The sequence below is a fragment of the Scleropages formosus genome, chromosome 6 (genome assembly GCF_900964775.1).
Source record: "Scleropages formosus chromosome 6, fSclFor1.1, whole genome shotgun sequence".
NCBI lineage: Eukaryota > Metazoa > Chordata > Actinopteri > Osteoglossiformes > Osteoglossidae > Scleropages > Scleropages formosus.
Window position 1 is genome coordinate 15,212,976 of NC_041811.1, and position 15,363 is coordinate 15,228,338.

General features: G+C 38.0%; 1 protein-coding gene across 4 annotated transcripts; it reads right to left on the reverse strand.

Moving 5' to 3' along the window:
- Window positions 1–40: 40 nt before the first annotated feature.
- Window positions 41–14,658, reverse strand: hnrnpd (heterogeneous nuclear ribonucleoprotein D). 4 transcript variants are annotated; one of them, XM_018744849.1, is made up of 8 exons: window positions 14,171–14,658; window positions 13,143–13,311; window positions 6,284–6,445; window positions 5,424–5,555; window positions 3,273–3,369; window positions 2,774–2,929; window positions 1,819–1,913; window positions 41–510 (listed from the first exon to the last, which is right to left on the reverse strand). In XM_018744849.1, the coding sequence occupies exons 1-7, from the start codon at window positions 14,323–14,325 to the stop codon at window positions 1,846–1,848; spliced, it is 939 nt and encodes a 312-aa protein (XP_018600365.1). In that variant the 5' UTR covers window positions 14,326–14,658; the 3' UTR covers window positions 41–510; window positions 1,819–1,845. The 4 variants fall into 4 exon arrangements, with proteins under 4 accessions (XP_018600365.1, XP_018600368.1, XP_018600363.1 ...); XM_018744848.2 differs by lacking the exon at window positions 41–510 and adding an exon at window positions 1,255–1,455; XM_018744852.2 differs by having other exon boundaries at window positions 41–1,913; window positions 2,786–2,929.
- Window positions 14,659–15,363: the final 705 nt, after the last annotated feature.

A 15,363-nucleotide genomic window follows, 5' to 3' on the forward strand; every position in this document is an offset into this window, starting at 1 on the left:
AAAACTTTGCTCTGTTAAAATAATTATGAATAGCCCAATGTGGTATTCAGACATATCTTTAATGTTACAATTTCTATAACAGGACATCTGGATGTTCTACTCCTTGAATAATCTAGTCGATAACAGAAGTCACTGTTAAGTCCCCACCCTTTAAAAAAATAAAAAATGGGGAAAAACCTACAACCAACCAACCAAAACATCTTACAAAACAAAGTTTTACAAAATAGGTTGTTTAGGAATACAGGCACTAAAATCTAAAATTATTCATTTTATTAAAATATGCATATATAATATATATTTCCACAAAACAACTGAACACAAGGCTAGATGACTACAAGCTTCGTAAAGGTACCACAAAATATAGCGCTTAGAGTAAGTAAATTCTGATTCAAACAAAGACTGCAGAAGCACAACAGAACTGTTTAACATAGACAAATAAAACTCAAACTGGCTTGTTTTAAAACCAGGTTCTTCTGAGCTTCCACCAGACAAACAATCATGCTCCATTACCTGAAAAAGACAAGAGAACAATGCATCAAGCAACTATTTGTAACAGACACATGGCACACAAACTAATGTCAAAGGAATCCCATGTGTTTACAAATTCCATTATGGAGCCCAAAAAGGAACCAATGTCTAAAATTAACATTTAAAAAATAAGAAGTTAGTCCATAAGCTAGAAATCCTGAAGTGCAACAAATTGAAGATGTCGAAGCTCAAATGCAATACCATTAAAGCCTTCAATTGTTCAAAAAAATACACAATGTAAGCATTACATGCGAATTTCCGTAAAAGGAAAAAGGAAAAAAAAAGGAGAAAAAAAAACATTTGAGCAGTTTTTCAAAAGGTTAAAAAAGAGAACTTTGTTAGAGGAAAATTAACAATGTTTACAAGAGAAGTTTTTCCATCGCTGTCAGCTACACAAGACACAGTACAAGTATAAATATAAAAGCACTTCTCCAACGCAGTGGGATCCAAGTACAGACCAGGTTTTAGCTCATGGACTACTGGCTATTACTGCTACAAGGGCTATAAATAAAGAAAAGCAAGCATTACAGATAGATTAGGAATGCATATATTAAAGACACTGGAAAATCCAGAGAAAGCTGTATCCTTTGAAAAATGAAGAGTTATTTTTTCAGTATGATGTCGTATTTAACCATTACGTGTGAAGGGGGCCTGTAAAAAATACCATTAAAATTACATTAATTTATTCCTTTACATTAAAACGATACGAAAAAGAAAAAAATTTAAAAAGAAGAAGACAAAGCTGGATGTATCCACTTTATTTTTTTTTTTCCCTTTTTTTTTTTTCACAATGCTGATACAGGATGTTGGAAGACCATACCAAATGGCAGCATTCGAGAGCGTACGCCTCTCGTACCCTGTCCGCATTGAGCGGGCCTGAGAGAAGCGGGAAGTCAGCGCGACTCATGGCCTGCAAGGAAGTTCCCGCTGGCAGGTACAAACAAGGTATATGTCAGAATCAGGACAACATTCTTCTTCCTCCTCCCATTTGCTTAATTTCGGTACCCATTTTAGCAGTACGTTACCTGTTAACTTTACCGTTACAAATTGGCACAAAGAGCCGAAAGTCAGTTGTTACATATCGCCCAAAAAAAAAAAGAAAAAAAAAAAAGAAAAAGAGAAAGCGCTGTAGCCTCTATGTTACCATTACTGTAAAGCACTTGAGGGTGCTGTGAAAAACTTTAAAGAAAAAAATAATTAAGCATGTATACATTAAACAATAGAGGTAAATATAGTTATGAAAAATATACTTTGTATTAAAGGCTTGTTGTAAGCAATATGATAACGTACCTGCTTGTACTTAGTGGGGATAATATATTAGTATGGCTTGTAACTGTTTTGGTGACCACCTCGCCTTGGCGATTTTCCATAACCACTCTGCTGATCTAGAGATTGAGCAAACAAAACAAAACAAAAACAACAAAACAAAAAAAATCTATCATTAAATCTCAGTTTACAGGATGTTGTGTCACTGACGATGTATTGGTCCAAACAACCATGTTTGTGGACTTCCAATTACAGAAATGCTCTAACTGGTGGGGAAAAGGAGCATGACAGTGACAGTAATTCAGACAGTTACAAACAAATGTTTGCATCTGAACACTGTCTTTGATGACACTTTTAGTGAGACACATGACAAATGTTTGCACTGAAATGAAACCTGTATTAAATATGCTTGAGACTGCAAGATACCAAGGTCCTAAATAACAGGTTCTGACCAGTAGTATGTGAAGCTAACTGTTCTGCAAAGGTAACTGCCATAAGTGAATGAATATCAATACGTGGAAAATTCCATTTTTTATTATACTTTCACTGTATTTGATACTGAAAGAAAGGGTGATTGTTAAAAAAACAGAAAACATATGGAATGAATTTGGATGAATAGAAGGTTGTTTATTTTATTGTTTAAAAGGCTTTTCTTTCATTGATCATTTTAAAATTATGAAATATTGGCATCTTATCTAATGAAGTCAAAGCACTTATATATTATATTTGCATAATTATTTTTTTTTTTTTAATTTTTTACAACATACCCTTTTTAACAAACAAAAAACACAAGAACAACAACAACAAAAACAGACAAGGACCAGACAAGAAAATCACTTTGTTCTAGACTATGAATTTACGTACAAAGACAAATGGAAGACATAGCATAAATAAATCATTCAACTGTTTAAAAAAAACAAGATATGATAACAGATTATTTTCTTAGTTTTATTGTGTGTGTTTTCACAAAGTTACATACTGCTGTAGTCACCATATCCGTAGTAGTTGTTGTATCCGGAGTAATCATAGCCACCGTATCCCCCGTAGCCTTGGTTGTTATAGCTGTAGTTACCATAATTACCATATCCCTGGTTCCAGTAACTGCCATAACCCTGGTTCCAATTTTGATTTGGACCTGGAAAAAAGTTAATTTATTAAAAAAACAAAACCTACTTAATTACCGAAATGATTCATGAGGTCTCTTCTGAAACTACTTTGTACTTGGCTGTAAATTTTTTGGAAGCAACTGACTTGGTGTTAACCAACTTGGTACCAAAAAACCTGTTCCTAAAAATGCTCTAACGTTGTAAACGTTCTAACTAAAAAACTTTAAACAGATGCATAGTGTAAAAATCTGAAGACTGAAAACTGTTTCTGTTTCCCATTGTCTAAATTAATTGCTCTATCCTAGTAGAACCCTTACATATTCAAGAAAACTCTATGGGAATGTAGATCTCTGAGAAATGTGTTTGACTTACCACCCCTCCCCCGAGACCTGGAGGAGTAACCACCTCGCCCTCCCCACTGCTGCTGTTGCTGGTACTGCTCTTTGGACATGGCCACTTTGATTTCACACTGTAGAACAATAATCTTCATGTTAAAAACATGATAATGGATAAACCTTTACACAGCTACTCCTGTAATTAATATGTTTATATATACATATTTTTTATTACTAAGGATGTGACTAGGAATTGTCGATATTTGGATAAAGTTTCCTGTAGCTACTCGTGATGTACATTAGTTCATATTGTGGAAAGAAACTAACTGTACTTAAGTAATCACGCATCTGCATCCATGTCTTTCTGCTAATGTAATGCAAACATTGCATTTTCTATGAGATGTAGATGCTTTGGAAAAAAGTTCTAAATGAATAAATGTAAAAACAGGAAATGTTCTGACATAGATTAGAATCACTACACTGGCACCTTATGTTACGAAGGTTTGTACTGTGCATTTTCAGAGAGTTAGACATTTTCTTGTTTATACTGAAATTTTCTTAGCTTTTCCATTTACTAAAATTTCTTTATTTGTGAGGCAAATGCAACCTGTGTTTCTGCATCCAGCTGTTGTTAAGTGCCATTGAGTCGTGCTGATTCTTTGACTACATTAACAGAGGACATCCATAAACTTCTGTCCTCCAGTTGTCTCCTTAGTGTTGAAAGGGGTGCCTGCTATTGATGTGATGAATTCCATCTATTACTTGGTAGTGAGTTAGCAATATGACACACCCAAACGGAATATTAGGGTCTGTGTTTTACCACCTTAATTCAACTCACTTCCATAGTATTTATACATTGTGTCTTGTGTTCCTGCTCTTCCATGATCGATAACAAAATGACAAACACCACATATACTTCCAAATCGGTGAATAAATAGGATTGCATAGGAGTTTGCAGTAACGTGGTATATTAATTTGTTAGTTTAAATTAGTTTTAGAGTAGCTCAAAGTTAATAAGGTGCATGGGCAGCTGGTAGCATAGTAGTTAGAGCTGCTCCCTTTGAACCCAAAGGTTGCATGTTCAAATCTTACCTCCAGCTTAATACCCTTGAGCAAGGTACTTACCCTATATTGTTCCAGTGAAATTACCCAGCTGTATAAATGTACTTATTATCGTAAGTAACTTAACACTACAAGTCACTTTGGAGAAAAGCATCAGCTAAATACGTAAATACATGTGCAGAGCAATACTCTATGCTGTATTTAAGCAGCACGGTAGCACAATGAATAGAGCTGCTGCCTCACAGCATAACAGCAGTGTGAGATAACGTCGGTTTTGCTTGGGTTTCCTTTCACAGTCCAAAAACATGCTATTCAGATTGACTGGTCACTCTGAAAAAACTCATAGTGTGAGTGACAGAGAAAGTATGTTTCACTGGTGTATGGATGAGTGACATAATGCTAGATATACTTCTTACAGTACGTCACCTTGGGTGAATAAGGTGTGGGCTGATATTACTGCACCACTGCTCACTGATAGTCGCTTTGGACAAGACCATCTGCTAAATGTCTACATATAAATATAATAATGTTAAAATTAAGAAAATAAAGAAATTAGCATACGGGATTGAATGAGAATTTTTTTTTTTAAGAAAGTTACACTGGCATCCCATCAAGGTTGCACCCTGCCTTAAAGCCGAAATGTCTGCGACACCACTGTGATCCTATTAGGAAAGAGCATACTGATGATTGATGGATCATCAGAAGTAGAGGGAATAAACTTTCACTGATTGCAACTTACTGGTAAAAGTGACTACATTTGCCAGAAAATCAAGTTATGAACAGCCTTTTGTTCTTCATGTCAGAAGCCAGTGTATTTAAAACAGACATTTAAATCTATGCCATGAGGCCTCTGGAGCTGACCCCATGAAATGAGTATGACAAATGTCCAATAAAATCACACACGCTATAGCAATAGTGAGCTAAGCAGTTATGTTTTCCAGAAATGTAACTGGAAAACTAGCACAAATTCAACAAACTGGACCTGTGTAAAAAGTGATATTGGGAGCTTCTAATTAATTCTGATATCCCTGCAAACTGATTAAACAATGGTATATTCATTAAAAACAACAAAAAAATTAATGTTTATTCTTTCCCACAGGGCAAACGGTAACAGACTTAGGCATACCTTACTCAAGCCTATATTGTGGTACTTTTTCTCCATAATTTTCTTTACAGGCTCCTCATCTTTAAAGGTTATGAAGCAAAAACCTCGCCTTTTGTTTGTCTTATTTTCCATAGGTAGTTCAATGGACTCCACCTAAAATCAAACAGAACCCAGTCAAACTAGATTTCACACCATAGAAACAACACACTTGAAATGGGTTCCAAACCCACAGTGAAATAAAGAGCAAAACACACACGTATGCTCATATCAAGAGTAATATTGCTGCTAAGCCAAATGCAAGCAGCTACATTACAGTTTCTGTTAACATAACATCCTTCAACAATCAAAAAAATGGTTCCCTAACACATACCATATCTGACATTCTTTCTTTTTGGTATATTTGGTATACACCTGGTTATTTATACTTGTATACATGTATGTACACAGAACTCAATAAGTTCTAAGACTGACTGTCATATAGCACATACTTTGGTTGTACACTATCAATGCATGTGGCATCACATGGCAGCTAGTCTTACCAAATTCAAATCAAATTCTAATTTTGTCACATACACAACCTACAATTTTACAACTTACTGACATCACCACGTAAAAAACCCAAGTCTCCTGAAAATGGATCTCTTAAAAACCTTTTACAGGAAGAGAACGTGGTGGTACAGACTGTGTAACCATGCTATATTTATTCTTGGGATTTCATTTTTTCAATATAAATGACTTTCAAAAATGTTGCAGAAAATTCTTAAAGGAAGGTGGGTCTTTCTTACAGGTGAGAGCAAAAACTGAAGTATCTTAAAACAACAAATATTAAAAATTTTCTAGATCTGTCCTTGCTACTGTGAACAAATCTATAAGAAAATTACCTCTCCGAATCCTCCAAAGTACTCTCGAATTTTCTCCTCAGGTGTGTCTGGAGAAAGGCCACCTACAAAAATCTTCTTAACTGGCTCCTTTGTTTTTATGGCCTTGGCCTTTTTGGGGTCAATAACCTTCCCATTCAGTTTGTGTTCCTTTTGTAAAATAACCTAGAACAACAAGAATACAAAAACATTATTCAATGGATAAGCACTCTTATTTGAATGTGATCACTGCACTGTTGCAACATGACCAAAGCAAAACAGAGTAACAAGCACTGGGGTTTTTCTAGACAGGCATAGGAACAGTAATGTAAGCTAACTAATCAACTGCTACCATAACCACTGAGGTAAATAGTTCTAATATAGTCTCCCAAAACAAACTTACGGTAGTGTCGCACTCTAACACACAACAATAAGAGAGACAAAATAAATTACTCATATAACTTTGACAGCTGTCTTTAAAAAGAGATCAAGAATACTGTGATATGGCATACTTGTGGTCAAAAAGAGCAAAAAAGAAATATTTACACTCCTTAAGACAGACATGCGTGCTTGAAAAGGGAGAATAAAAAAAGAGAGAATGAGCAAAAAGAATCAGAAAAGGCATGTGCTATTGACCAGAATTGCCCAGTAAGTAATCTCCTGATCAAAGGTTATGAACTTTTCCATGACAGTGACAGTGAATATCCTATTCACACTTTCACTTGTGAGAAGGAACTAGGTGAACCCCTGGTTACAGACTGCCAGTAAAAGTTTTGTGAAAAAAGTGAATTCAAAATATTCTCCATCAAGAAGTGTTAGGGTTGTGAATAAAGATACTCGCATAAAACAAACATCTCAACAATATGAACTTTTCTGAGAAGCATTTAGTATTTATTTTCCATAAAGTGAGAGCTAACATACCAATTCAAATGGCATGCTAAAGCATCCCCCAATGTGCTGACAGAGAGCAATCATTAACAGTAAGTGCTACCTCAAGTTTTTCAAAAGAGGGGTGAAGGTATAAAAGAAGCAAGGAGGTACAAAAGTGCAGATGATCCTATACCTTTTACATCTATCAGTTTTGAGGTCACCGGTGAAGTGCCATTTCTCCATCATGCACCACCTCCATGTAATACTTCCAGCTTCAAAATGACGTTTAACTGTTGTTTCTACTTCAGGGTAATAGACAACTTGCACTTTAATTTCTTACAATTCTGATTTTATTAGTTATTAATAACTTGTATGGGGAACTAGTGAATTTTGTGTGATCTGTTGGGTTTTTTTTTTGTTTTTTAAAAAAAAAAAAAAAAAAAAAAAAAAAAAAAAAAAAAAAAAAAAAAAAAAGAGATGAAGGAGCTGTAGTGAATATCAACACCCTGATCTAGCTCTGGGCCACAATTCTTTATTGTGGGACTCAAGAACGTGAGCATGCACAAGGAGTCTTGGTTCAGCACAGGGAGAGGCTGTCTGCTGTTCCCATCTAAGAATCCCTGCTCTGACCTTCTGGACCATGGAACTGTCGGGGTTTCTGATATTTACATTTATTCATTTAGCAGATGCTTTCCAACACAGCAACATACAACTCAAAAGCAAATAAGAGCTCGTCTAACCAACAGACGAAGGGCTATAGATGCAGATGCGAATCTGTTAGTGGAGTCAGTTTGTCCAGTATCACCATTTTGCCTACTCACATTACACAAGTATTGATTAGGAACCCCTGGCCTGTTCAGTGTATTGAACTTATAAATTTTGAGTTACTAATTCTCAGTCCCAATTTAATTTGTAAGCAGAGCACTATCTGTACTCTAAGCCTATAACATGAGAGCTGGTTGCATTCTGGATGATAAATACAGACACTATACTACATGTTCCAGCTCCTTCTAGAGAGCCTACTCTTTGTCCATTTAAAGCTCTTATTTTGAAGAGTCAACGGAAAGGTCAGAAAAGATTAAAACTGAATCTCATACAGCTGGGCCCTCACATTTTTTATCTTACCAATCAAAACTCCAAAGAGATGCTTAAGTATAATTTAGACATTGTTTACATTTACATCCAGGTAAACTAAAATCATTGCTTTTACTTCAAAGATACTTAGTCCTGTGAACCCAAGCCCTTAAGGTTTGTGAATGAACCACCAACTTGCATACAAGCTCCACTGAAATGTCACAAAATAGCAGAACTTTGGAGATGATGTTCTAGCCTGTGCATCAACAGCCAAATATTTTCCACACTGCTAACAAAGTGTTGGATACACCTACATGTAACAGCAATCATCGCATCAGGCTTGCTTTGACGATTAACCACTGTATTTATCAACTGACTTTTCAAAGGTCTCTATCTGTTGATCCTGTCTCTAGTTTTAATATAGATTAATATAGATTCAGCCTCTGCTTTCAACCGCGTGCTAGTATAGTTACACAAGAACACAATACACAGGCCACATGACTGGTCATAGCCTCTGTGTTCACTGACCAATACATGAGTACAATACACAGTAATTATAAGAATACCTGTGACAATAATCAAACAAAACAGCAAGGCAAAGGACAATAGGAACAATAGTTCAAAGGGGTAAGAACTGAAGAAAAAATTTTTAAAAAGAGGATACAGAAAAGGCAAAAAAGAAAATAAAAAACAGTTGGGAAAAACAGAAACAAGTCACAGGAAACAGTAAATTATAGCCACAGAGAACTCTCATTGCTGCCTTGAGTTTCTCACTGCATCACTTCCCATGAAGCAGACTTCTCTTTCTAGGTGTCACAACATTTTCTATGGAAGGTGCCACAATTCACACTGCCAGCATCATTTCAGAGGCACACCCCCACAAATGTTCTACTCATTGCTGTCTGGCAACAGAGAGAAAGAGAAAACCACTGGGAGATTATCTTCCTTCATAAGGAAGAAAATACTTCTAATGTTACCACTAAAAACTTCTAGAATGGTGGTAAATTAGGAATAACATGACTGGCAAACTGACTTTGCAAGACTATCTGTATTATTAAGATGAAGGGCTGGTGGTATGAGCAGTGCATAAAATGAACACTATGTAAAACAGGGTAAGGGAGAGACATGCTACTAAATGTTTATTAATTTTTCCCCCATTCATTAGGTGTCTGCCGACAAGTTGACAGATATCAAACCTTGCACAACTCCTATCCAAGTGCAACACATAAATTATGTCAACCAAAGGTCCCAAAGATTATTCGGAACACAGGGGATTGATCAAAATATGAAGATGGGCAGTAAAGAAAGGATAAAACGCTTTCCAGTTAATTGCCATTACTATATACCACTTTAAGCAGTGCACAGTCAATAACTTTTTAACCAATGGCAGGAAATTGTTAAGATTCTACTACCGATTACACTGTTGAGCATGCATTTCAAGATGACATTATCTGCTCATATTACATTACCACAAGGGATACAATGGAGCAAATACACAACTAGTAAACATCAAGAAGGCCTTACATTGGCCATAATACTTTGACCACATATTACCATTGACCTCACCATCACCAGTCAGTCATTTTAACAGGAGACAAGTGATAAACAATTTTTGTGTGGGTTTCTTCTTGGTGCTATGCTTCCTTCTACAGTCCAAAGACATGTATCAGAAGAGCTGGTTATTCTAAACAGCCTCCGGTGTGTAAATATGTGTGAAAGCTCTGTGATGGACTGGTTTATGCTCTATGCTTCTGGGAGAAGATTCACACCACCTAACTGAATTACCCAGCAGTACACCTCCTTATCTGCTGTTTAAATGCAATGGGTTGGTTTGGAGATAAGACGTCTGCTAAACCAACAATGTAAAATGTAACCTATATTCACAACTACAAATTTTTGTTCTTATGCATTACGTCAGGGGGTGCGGTGGCGCAGTGGGTTGGACCGCAGTCCTACTCTCCGGTGGGTCTGGGGTTCGAGTCCCGCTTGGGGTGCCTTGTGACGGACTGGCGTCCCGTCCTGGGTGTGTCCCCTTCCCTCTCCGGCCTTACGCCCTGTGTTGCCGGGTAGGCTCCGGTTCCCCGTGACCCCGTAAGGGACAAGCGGTTCTGAAAATGTGTGTGTGTGCATTACGTCCAAGCACAGCTGCAAAGCTATGGAAATCAAAGAGTTTTCAACACTCATTACAATTTTGTCAACTAGAATAATACACAACCACACCAAAACAAAAACACAATTCTATCACAGAAAGAATAACTGATTTACCCACATTTGCACATAAAATGTTCAAGCCAAAAGATGACCCTATGGGCTGCAGTAAGCAAAGTATAAGTAACTTTACTGCATTCAAGAACAAATAAATCCAATTTTAGACATGACCTATTAAAATAGAGTTTGCAGAGGATTTACATGGTCACTGAATTTGACTGAATCTGTCATAATGCACCTCAAAACCAAGTACTCAAATGAACAATGTCACCCTGAAAAATACCTCCAAGAAAGCTGGAGTTCAGTACAAGTGTGCTGCAGCACTACAGCCCAACAACAGACGAAATGACCGGTTCTCTTTTTGGTGTACTTTTGAAAGGCACACAAACACAAATACACACACACACACACACACAGAGAAAAAAGATGTATACGATATGCAGTCCTTCCTCAGAACACCCGACTACATGGAAGGAGACAGAGTTCGTTGGTCCAAAAATCCATTGTTCATATACTTTTTATATTTTCATATACTATATGAAAAGATCAGTATGTATATAGGCATTCAAAACCAGTACAAAGAAACATTTAAAAGTCCAGTGTCGCACAAGTGAAGCTTAAGTGCAGCAATGTACTGTTGCCTACTGGTTAAAAGGAAAACAAAATCTGTTTCCGAAATGAACCCTTTAATGACTTTGAGTGTTTGATAATCATGAAGTCTTTTATGTCATGCATTGATAGTTACTGTACTGGCAGAGGTGCTGCGGCTCTCATATAATGCAGTGCTGCCCCTGTCTGTGTAAACACCTGAACAGGCAACTGTTCTGGGGAGTTACGGGAAACTGTTGGTACCAGAATTCTGTCTGTCCTGCGGTAGTTGTTGGGCAAGTGTGTCCTTTGTCAGTGCTGCTGGTTAACACTGCTACAGCGAGATAAACCTTGTGTTCTTATTTTTCTGGGTCCTCAGGCGGCAAACAGCATACCAAAGGTGGGTTGTTGCATTATAGATGTTATATAGTGTTTTAGTGATATTTGGGGAAGCTGTTTTGGGAATTGTGAATAAGCTGGGAACACATTAGTCATTTAAAATAATTGGATAAAGGCTCTTGGTATCCAAAAATTTGATACATGCAGCATTTTCTGGAACTGATTAGTTTCAGATAGCCAAGGATACCAGTATATGTATATATACACATATTCATATATTTATACAGTGTTTTATTATATGAAAACATGAATATGTACATATGTATGTTCCTCAAAAAACAACGCAACTCAAATTTAAAAAACGATGGACAATAAGCGCTGCAAAAACAAGTATGAGCAAAAGCCTGCTTAGCACACTTTGAAAGGTGCAAGCACTGAGACTGGGTCATGGAGCTAGGCTTGTTACGATATATAATGTAAAGCGTCTACAAGTCTTTATACACATTTTTTGCCTACTTTTGTGTTTTTCAATTGAAATTAATCTTTTCCCACAAATGAAAAATATATTGTTCAACTGCTGTCTGTTCCCAAAATCCATTGTTCTGGTTTCCATTGTTCAGTGGATGAACTGGATTTGAAAAAGGTTGGGTCTGCAAAGTGGTGCAGGTTTAAGTATAGCAGCACAGCCATGGTAAATATTGTGCCTTCTAGAATTTTTTTATTTTTTTTGCTACTACTGGCTGCCAAGGAGTCTGGCTGTGCAATAAAAAGCACAAACAGGACCATGACAAGAAAGACTGTGCTTCTTGCTCTCGGTTTGGATTCACTATGAAAGAACTTATTCTGGTGTTTGGTTCAAATTACTTTATCAGCCATTTCCCACTTCGGCACACAATAGTCCTTAAGAACCCAACTAAAAGACATTGGCAGAACTGCATACATATAATGAACTGAAATCCAATTAAGACCATGTACTAACACTGGAAGCCACACAGTCTCGAAGCTCAGAAATATACAATGCCCTGAATGCCACTTGGCAATTTCCAGTATATATATTCATAGCGACCACAAACTATTAACACACAATGTGTGCCCCATTTACCTCATGTTTCTCTTTCAGTCCACAGGCAGTACAATAAGTCAAAATCCAAGTAAAATGGCTCTAACTCCATTCTATTTCAGGAACCTTTGAAATAACTTGGCACAGAATTAATTGTCCCATTTCATTAATTTAACTGTCATAACTTAACTGTTACTATTAGTTATAAATTGATTTAAATGTCTTTTTCAACCTAGACTGCCCAGGAGGGGTGGACAGCCACTGGCACTTGGACCCCCAGAGTTTCTTTTTCCTCCCTTGATATTCAGTTGGGAGCTTTTTGCTCCTTTCCTCCATGGTCAGTAGACATACTCACAGCTTCAATAACTGCATGGATAATGTATTACACTAGGATACAGTCCACTTATTTCTTTTATACCTTTGTAGTACTCTGTGTCACTGTGTGAGAAGAGTGCACTATAGATTGAAGTGAATAACTGCTATCTTTGTTGTTTTTTGGTGTAGATGTAAGAAAAATAATTTACAAGACATGAAATTAAAAAGGAGAAAGATCTAGGGATGTCCTGTCTTCAGACCATCAAACTATGTCATTTAAACAAAAGCGTTAAACACAGAAAAGTTTGAAAAGCATAATTATATGTTAAGTTAAACTGCAAAATAAGTCTGACATCCCCATTTGCTCAACTGAATGCTTCAATGACAGTAGTTAAAGGCAATATCACACACAGAAATGAGTGGAAATACCTTTTCAACACTGTCGGCATCTTTAAAGAGCACAAAGCCAAACCCTCTGGAGCGCCCCGTCATGGGGTCCAGTTTAAGTGTGCAGTCCACGACCTCCCCAAACTTGGAGAAATAATCTTTTAAATCCTTCTTTGTGGTGTCCCAGCTCAGCCCTCCAACAAACATCTTCCTGTTGGAAAAGAAAAGACAGTGTAAAGGTGCCTTTTATACATTTCACTGCTGTTTCTCAGGGACGGGAAAGAAAAACGAACGTTCACGTTTCAATATGACACGTAATCCCGCCATGGCATTTGCCCTATTGATATAGGTACAGGCAAATGGGATACACCATATCCCAATGGCTGAAATCATTATTAGGGGCGTAAATCCAAATAAATACTAGAGAGGTGTGATTTTATTTACGTCACGCGATACATTTTGGGAAAGTGCAAGGAAGGACCCCGCGTTCTCTCTTGTACGCTAAGGCGAAAAGTTTCAATTAAGAGGGAAAGGGGCCCTGATCATCTGATGATTCGCGCTTCCGAGCTGCACTTGAGCACCGTGTCGTGTGACTGACAAACCCCGGGCCTGCGGGGGCAACAGGGGGGCTGCGCTTCAACTCTCCAATCTACAGTTTTCAGTGCTTCTCGGGTCCCCCCCCCCACTGCACCGTGCCGGCAGTCCGGCTTTTTAGTGCTCGCGTGTTGTCTAAGTGTCACCATAGACTAGTTAGAAGTTACTCGGTCCGGCAGGCAAGCGTTTCAGCCTATGCCAGCGCTCCGCTTGTACGTAGACGTTTCGGTGCGTTTTCTTCGTCGCCCTTCGGAATTTTCAGTGCCACTGACCGAGTGTCGACTTGTTCCCGCTACAGTTGGCGCCAGCGTTTGCCACAGCTCAGTCTCAGTTGACTCTACTACACTCACTCAGTCTCACTGTGACTGTCAGCCTTCCCGCTTCCGTTTTTCCGCGTCATTCTTACGCTGCACAGTTATCAGTGTTCAGTTTCTCCACAGTTTGTGTGAGCGTTCCGTTTGTTCATCTTTCCTCACCCTTCATCCTCCTCGTTTTTGCTCGCATCGATCTTGGAGCCTTCCGACACGGCCGAGCCGCTCTCCTCCACGGCCGCTATCTGCTCGCTGTTCGCCTCCCCGTCTTCTTCCATTTTCATCAGCGGCTCGTCGCCGATCAGCAGCTCGTCTGACATGCTTTAGCCGCCCTGGGATGGTCCTGTTGTGCCCGCAGCCCAGCTGACTGTCGGTCGGCCTGAAATCGCCTCCTGGCTATGTAACTTACTTACCTCTCTACTACTCTCACTGCTAGCTAGTCTAGACTAGTGTGGCTACCACCAGGTACGGTTAGCTTACCAGCTACTTAACTAGCCGCGAGCAACGTAGATTTTTGAAGCACAATGGGTGTAATGCCTGCTTTGTGTTTAATTTTGGTATCGATTCTAACCTTTTATCTACATTTACTCATGCTAACCAAGCAGGCAGACAGCTCACAAGGTAGCCGATACATACATAATGGCGACGGTCACAAAATGGCGGCGGAGAGGAAGCGCCGCCGTGAACTGGGACGGAACCAATCGGGACACTTCCGATTTAGAAAAAAAAAAAAAAAAAAAGATACAACTGACTGTCGTACATAAAATGAACAGATTACGTTGCTCCCTCACTTTTTTTGATCCGCTTATACAGTATCCTTGCGAAATTTAGCGTAAGAACCTCAAAGGTAATACAGCATTGGCAGTGAGACTCGGAACTTGACGTGTATGTTAAGTCATGTCCTCTACGATACAGCCTTTTTATCTATACGTTTTTTAGGTAAATTAATTAGTTACCCTAAGCCGGGAGTCTTAACGTGGAACAAAAAAGGAAAAAAAAAAAAAAAAAAAAAAAAAAAAATAATTCACCCCCCCTAAACGTTACTACTGATCTTAAATTAATTTCTATACAACTTTCGTTATGGCAGTGTTAAAATTGACACTCAGAACTATTGTAAGAAACGGTTTCAATTTAGAAAATACCTTACTTGGCACATGGGTTCCTTTAGTTTTCCAGTTATTTGGAAATATCCCCACATGGCCATAAATTCCAGAACTGCTTGTGCCTTTACATCATACAGTGGATCTTTGGATCAGTCAATAGACAGTTTTACAAGTAGTGTCAGCATGTCTAAGGAAACGGAGTAGCCCTTTCCTGTAAGTTCAGTTTTCAGGTTGCCAGTCACCCCTGCTCATCTT

What these genes read in the sequence shown, in the direction of transcription:
- hnrnpd (XM_018744849.1), bottom strand. Translation starts at nt 14,325, where the DNA reads ATGTCAGACGAGCTGCTGATCGGCGACGAGCCGCTGATGAAAATGGAA. An exon ending in AAAAACGAGGAGGATGAAGG is followed by an intron (nt 13,312 to 14,170) that starts GTGAGGAAAGAT and finishes CTTTTCCAACAG; the next exon opens with GAAGATGTTTGTTGGAGGGC. An exon ending in ACTTTGGAGGATTCGGAGAG is followed by an intron (nt 5,556 to 6,283) that starts GTAATTTTCTTA and finishes GTTTGATTTTAG; the next exon opens with GTGGAGTCCATTGAACTACC.